The sequence below is a fragment of the Salmo salar genome, chromosome ssa28 (genome assembly GCF_905237065.1).
Source record: "Salmo salar chromosome ssa28, Ssal_v3.1, whole genome shotgun sequence".
Taxonomy (NCBI): domain Eukaryota; kingdom Metazoa; phylum Chordata; class Actinopteri; order Salmoniformes; family Salmonidae; genus Salmo; species Salmo salar.
The window spans coordinates 8,342,932-8,350,000 of record NC_059469.1 but is presented as its reverse complement, the minus strand read 5'-3'; the positions used below and the strand labels follow the sequence as shown (position 1 = coordinate 8,350,000).

Here is a 7,069-nt window from a genome sequence, read left to right as displayed (position 1 = left end):
TCCTCCGGGTTGCACACCCAGCCGATGGGGGTGCGGTTGAACGAGGGGCGGGACCTAATGTCCGCCTGCAGGGAAGGGAGAGGCTCCAGCTCCAATGGGGCGAATAGGATCTCAGGAGGCTCGAAGGTCATGTGGCCTCCCGCCTTGTCGGAGCCGCCATAGGGCAGGGCCGACCTGTCAATCAAATATTAATATCATAACGTACAAAATACATGTCTACATAGTAATAAATGCAGTAACCTGCTGAAGGTCTTGAATCTGGTTATATTCGACAGGTGTGTATGTGCGTGCATGTTTGTGTGCATATGTGTGTTGGTGTGAATGTGTGTGCAGTACCTGTTGAAGCTCTTAAACTTGGGCATGTCGTGGGGGGGGTGTGGTCCAGCCATGCAGTGGTGCATGGTGGCAGTCAGAGACTCGTCTCCCCTCATGGCCCGTTCCCATGGAGACACATAAGTACGCACATACTGCTGCCTCCTCTTCTCTTTCTCCGCCTCCTTATCCAACACCTCCTCCTCTACTGTGGGGGAGATGAACATGACATCATCGTACTGTTTTCGCTTGTGTATAAGTTTCCCTGCTGTTGACATCAGAACACACTTCAATACATATGAATATCAAATAGTTTAACATACTTGAGGTGTGCTTGATTTATACTGAACAAAAATGTAAACGCAACATGTAAAGTGTTGGTCACATTTTTCATGAGCTGAAATAAAAGATCCCAGAAATTGTCCATAGCACAAAAAGCTTTTTCTCTCAAATTTTGTGCACAAATTTGTTTACATCCCAGTTAGTAAGCATTTCTCCTTTGCCAAGATAATCCATGACAGGTGTGGCATATCAAGAAGCTGATTAAACAGCATGATCATTACACAGGTGCTCCTTGTGCTGGGGACAATAAAAGGCCACTCTGAAATATGCAGTTTTGTCACACAACACTATGTCTCAAGTTTTGAGGGAGTATGCAATTGGCATGCTGAATGCAGGAATGTTCAGCAGAGTTGTTTCAAGATCATTTAATGTTCATTTCTCTACCATAAGCCGCCTCCAACATTGTTTTAGAGAATTCGGCAGTACATCCAACAGGCTTCACAACTGCAGACCACGTGTAACCACGCCAGCCTCATTCTGATTGGTTGGGCCTGGCTTCCCAGTGGGTGGACCTGGCTCCCAGGTGGGTGGGCATATGCCCTTCCAGGCCCACCCATGGCTGCGCCCCTGCCCATTCATGTGAAATCCATAGATTAGGGCCTAATGAATTTATCTAAATTGACTGATTTCCTTCTATGAACTGTAAAATCATTTAAATCTTTTAAATAGTTGAATGTTGCATTCATATTTGTGTTCATTAAAGCTTGGTACAATGGAACTAATTGAGAAGTCCTAAAAGTGCATAGTCCTACCGTGCTCAGGTTCAGGCTCGGGTGGTGGGGCCATCATTTCACACCCCAGCGACGGAACTAGGCTCTGGAGATTCTGCTAGAGGAGACAGGACACACACACACAGCCAGATCAGCACACTCACACACACATGTACACTTACACCACCCCCCCACCCCCCTCTCCCCCACCATATTCTCGTTGGTGACGATGAAGCGCTCCACCCTCTGTTGTCTCCTCCTGAACATCTTGGATCCCTTGTTGGTCATAAGAGACAATTCCTCCAGCATGGTGTCTTTAGGAGTCTTGATCTTAGTGCCCAGATCAAACTCTGATGCCTCGGGGTCCGATTCTTCATCTGTAGAAGGGGGAGACACAATGTCATTGAATGAGATGACATGTACTGTAATTTACATATCCCTGATTGCATTGATTCCAATGCTAAGTTCACACAGCATCACAGTCCAACATTTATTATGTAAAGTGATTTGAGCACTGGAAACAGGCTATATTAATCCATTCAATTATTAATCAATATTATCTTCCCAGACCCATATCACCACTAACTCTTTCACCCCCCGTCCTCTAGTCTAAACTCCCAAACCCTAAGCACTGTTGATCTGAAAGTGCAGATAGCTGCGAATAACATGGCAAAAATTCCAACTTAACCAATCTGAGAGCAAGGTGGAAATATTCAAATATTACATGATCCTTCTGTCTCTCTCTCTCCCTATTCTCTCTCTCTCTCTCTCTCTCTCTCTCTCTCTCTCTCTCTCTCTCTCTCTGATAAAAGTGTCAAATGTGTTTTACAGATGGCTGGCTGGTCTGCTCTCGTCCCCGTAAAACGTTCTCCTCATCATCCACTACACACTCTCTGATATCACTCATAACACCTGGAGCCCAGCCACACAATATACACACACACACACACACACACACACACACACACACACACACACACACACACACACACACACACACACAAAGCTGGCAAAGCAATCCTGTGCTGAGAGCTTTAGCTTGCAGTACCTTGTAAATCAGGACTGTGTGTGTGCGGTCTGTGTGTGTGTGTGTGTGTGTGTGTGTGTGTGTGTGTGTGTGTGTGTGTGTGTGTGTGTGTGTGTGTGTGTGTGTGTGTGTGTGTGTGTGTGTGTGTGTGTGTGTGTGTGTGTGTGTGTGTGTGTGTGTGTGTGTGTGTGTGTGTGTGTGTGTGTGTGTGTGTGTGTGTGCGTGGGTGTGTGTGCGTGTGCATGCGTCATACCGTCCTGGGTGATGTTGGTCAGATCAGTAATGATCTTGTTGGCCTTCTTCCTCTTTGGGGGGGCGGGAGTTGAGAGAGGCATGGCTAGAGCCTGCACCAATCAGAAATAGACAGTTCAAATCAACAGCCAATCACACACCGATCGGTGACATCCACCAATCCCAATCAGACTGATAATGATAATGATGATGATGATGATGATGATGATACATGACTGACCCGATAAGGAAATGTTTTAGGTTTCTAGGGAGCCACGAATCTGAGGCTCTGGGCCTGTGGGTGTAAATTCCACACTCTAGCTGGTGTAATTGGTTTAATCTGCTGTAATTGAAGCTCCTGTTGGAATCCAACACCCTGTAGCTATTATTACTTCATGTTCCACAGCAGCTCTGTTGAGTGCTACTGTCACCACACACACACACACACACACACACACACACACACACACACACACACACACACACACACACACACACACACACACACACAGGGCAATTCCACAGTGACAGAGTAATTTTGAGACTAAGATTTTTCACTTTAAAATGTATGCCAAACTATTTGACCAATAAGGAGAGTGATGGAGTGCCTCGCATCAGATGACCTAGCCTCCACAATCACCTGACCTCAACCCAATTGAGAAGGTTTGGGATGAGTTGGACCACAGAGTGAAGGAAAAGCAGCCAACAAGTGCTCAGCATATGTGGGAACTCCTTCAAGACTGTTGGAAAAGCCTTCCTCGTGAAGCTGGTTTAGAGAATGCCAAGACCGTGCAAAGCTGTCATCAAGGCAAAGGGTGGCTACTTTTAAGAATCTCAAATATAAAATACATTTTTATTTGTTTAACACTTTCTTAGTTACTGCATGATTCCATATGTGTTATTTCATAGTTTTGATGTCTTCACTATTATTCTACAATGTAGAAAATAGTAAAAAATAAAGAATTACCCTTCTATGAGTAGCTGTGTCCAAACTTTTGATTGGTACTGTATTTAAAATGGATTGCCTATATTGTACACAATAAAGACAATCAATTACAGGTCAACATCTAAATATTGCTCCCACTGAGGTGAGAGAACGCCAGGCTTATGGAGCTCCTGCTGGGTTAGTGTTGGGAAAAGTCCCCCAACTTCAGGAGAACGTGAGCCTGAATGTCTGGTTACCCCAAGCAGAAGGGACTCCTGTCCCGCTCGCTATTCCTGTTTTAGCTGCAGATAAATCTCACCGGAGGACAGCAAACATAATCAATCTGCACATTCCCAAACATCCCAATTCCCAAAACACTCCGCTCCTCCTCTACAACTCATAATCTCTCTTTCCATTTAATTTTTTTGCAGACACGTTTATCCAGAGCTATTTACAGGAGGAATTAGGGTTATATAGATCGATTTTTCACCTAGTCAGCTGGGGATTCAAACCAGCGACCTTTCAGTTACTGGTCCAACGCTCTTAACCACTAGGCTACCTGCCGCCCATCGACCTCCCATTCCTAACTCACTCTGGTCTGATGGACATGTAATGGTTTCGGAACAAGCAGGCCAACAGCATAGTTTGCATTCACTGACCATGTAGTCGTTCAACTTAGTACCCGATGATTTAACACGGGGCTGTCAAAGGTGTATCGAGTAAGTGTTGAAGAGTTTATCAGTCTGCCTAGCGTTGCATAATCCGTACAGCTACTTGCCGATGTGCGTTGAAACGATGCTGTTGATACATTTATTCATTCATTTTATGATGTGATATGATATGCTGCCGTATGGCGGATGACACATGATTCACACTGGCGGGGACTTTTCTCCCTGGCACAGCACAGCCTAGCACAGTGCAGGCCCTGCATGGCATAAACCCATGTTCAATCAACTCTCCAACTGGTATATAGCTCATTTCACTTCCTGCCGGGTAGCTTGTCCCTACCCTGGTGACATTTAGACCTGTATCAGTCCTGCATCCTTTCCCTATTATCACAACAATATAAGCCACAGACATGTACTGCTTGTGTGTGTGTTAAAGACTGTGTGTGTGTGTGTGTGTGTGTGTGTGTGTGTGTGGGATTGCGTGGGAAGTGATGTCACAAACTCAGCCTTACCTCAGTAGAATCCTCAGGAATTAGAGAAGAAGGAAAGAAGGAGAAGAGTTGAAAGTATTCAAGAGAGTGTCCAAGTGCCTCCCCTCCTCTACACCCAAGAGGGAGTGAAACCCTAGCACAGTAAGGAGTTGGGCTATGGAGGCCTGGGTGGGTGGGTGGGTGGGTGGGTGGAGGTTAAGGGTTCAGGGGGGCTAGGAGCTTCTTAAGGGTCTACGAGGAGACTGATACTATCTCTCAGATGCTCCTGAGGTCTATGTATAGACCAGGAGAGAGAGAGTGAGAGAGCAAGAGAGAGAGAGAGAGAGAGAGAGAGAGGGAGAGAGAGAGATTTTAAGGGGTGTGTGTGAAAAGGGAGGGAGGAATAAAGTAAAAAAGGATAGAGAAAGATAATTACTTATCCCTCTTCCCTCCGCTCCCTGAGCAGTGTTTCTCACCATACTGAAGTGTCCAGTCCATCCTTCAGACAGGATTTACACCTTTAACAGGGGTCTGTGTCCCCATATCAATCAGATCTCTGTTACACAACTGACCACCAAGAGAGCGAGAGGGGGGGGGCATAGAGAGTGAGAGGGGGAGAGAGACGGAGACATAGAGAGTGAGGGGGGAGGGGGAGAGACGGGGGACATAGAGAGTGAGGGGGGGAGGGGGAGAGAGACGGGGACATAGAGAGTGAGAGGGGGAGAGAGACGGGGACATAGAGAGCAAGAGGGGGACATAGAGAGCGAGAGGGGGGGACATAGAGAGTGAGGGGGGGGAGAGACGGGGACATAGAGAGTGAGAGGGGGGGAGAGAGACAGGGACATAGAGAGTGAGGGGGGAGTGAGACAGGGACATAGAGAGCGAGGGGGGGAGAGAGACGGGGACATAGAGAGTGAGAGGGGGGAGAGAGACGGGGACATAGAGAGCGAGAGGGGGGGGACATAGAGAGCGAGAGGGGGGGACATAGAGAGCGAGAGGGGGGGACATAGACAGTGAGGGGGGGAGACGGGGACATAGAGAGTGAGAGGGGGAGAGAGACGGGGGACATAGAGAGTGAGAGGGGGAGGGGGAGAGAGACGGGGACATATAGAGTGAGAGGGGGGAGGGGGAGAGAGACGGGGACATAGAGAGTGAGAGGGGGAGAGAGACGGGGACATAGAGAGCGAGAGGGGGGGACATAGAGAGTGAGGGGGGGAGACGGGGACATAGAGAGTGAGAGAGTGAGAGGGGGGAGAGAGACGGGGACATAGAGAGCGAGAGGGGGTGGACATAGACAGTGAGGGGGGAGATAGAGAGCGAATTGATTCTTCTGATGTCTTTACTCTAGTAACATTGTAAAATGTATCAGTGTTTAGAGTCCAGCACTCAGCACTCAACCAGATGACTGGAGATTAACAGGACTAAAAATAGGAGGGGCGCTCGTGATAGTTAGTGTATGAAGATTGAAAAAGGGCCTAACGCCAAGGGAGCCACAGGACTGAGTTCAGTACCAGTTATTACCACAAGTGGATGAAGGTAGAGACTGTTCCATATGATCATAATACAACTCTTACCCAGTCCTTCATATTCAAAATAAAATCAAATGTTATTGGTCACATACACATGGCTAGTAGATGTTAATGCGAGTGTAGCGAAATGCTTGTGCTTCTAGTTCCGACCATGCAGTAATATCTAACAAGTAATCTAACAATTTCACAACAACTACCTTATACACACAAGTGTAAAGTGAAAACAATTTCGTTATTGATTTTTACATTGCTTCTCCCTGTCTCATGTTGACGTTTGTCATGAATCTTGACCTGGAGGCAGAACTGTGCGATTTCCTCTAGATATGTCAGCTGCAAAGTCAGAATTGGCTGTGGAAAATAACGTTTTATGGTCTTAATTTAAGGGAAGGATTAGCAGTGTGGTTGAGGTTAGGATTAAAATCTGATTGTATTACTTTGTGCCTGTGTCAGCTAGTGAATACTTTGCTGAACTGCCTCCAGGGCAAGATTCATGACAATAAATGCCAACCTGCCTCCGAAACAAGATTCATGACAAATGCCAACCTGCCTCCAGAACAAGATTCATGACAATAAATGCCAACCTACCTCCAGGGCAAGATTCATGACAGGCTGTGGCTCAGTTGGTAGAGCATGGTGTGTGCAACGCCAGGGTTGTGGGTTCGATTCCACGGAGGGCCAGTACAAAAACAAACAAAAAAAATGTATGAAATGTATGCATTCACTACTGTAAGTCGCTCTGGATAAGAGCGTCTGCTAAATGACTCAAATGTAAATGTAAAGGAATGAATAATAATATGTACATATAAATATATGGATGAACAATGGCCGAACGGCATAGGCAAGATGCAGTAGATG

General features: G+C 46.5%; 1 protein-coding gene across 4 annotated transcripts in view; it reads right to left on the bottom strand.

Moving 5' to 3' along the window:
• Window positions 1–4,869, bottom strand: part of LOC106589415 (myozenin-1-like) — a 5,588-nt gene extending 719 nt beyond the window's left edge. The window contains exons 1-6 of one of the 4 annotated variants that reach the window (XM_014179389.2): window positions 4,728–4,869; window positions 2,645–2,735; window positions 1,575–1,741; window positions 1,407–1,482; window positions 337–520; window positions 1–174 (exon numbers count right to left, since the gene is read on the bottom strand). The exon at window positions 1–174 is cut by the window's left edge and continues 719 nt beyond it. In XM_014179389.2, coding sequence (XP_014034864.1) covers window positions 1–174; window positions 337–520; window positions 1,407–1,482; window positions 1,575–1,741; window positions 2,645–2,726 — 683 coding nt within the window. In that variant the 5' untranslated portion in view covers window positions 2,727–2,735; window positions 4,728–4,869. The remainder of the gene's footprint in view (window positions 175–336; window positions 521–1,406; window positions 1,483–1,574; window positions 1,742–2,644; window positions 2,736–4,727) is intronic. The other 3 variants (XM_014179391.2, XM_014179390.2, XM_014179392.2) reach the window with 3 other exon arrangements.
• Between the last annotated feature and the right edge of the window lie 2,200 nt (window positions 4,870–7,069).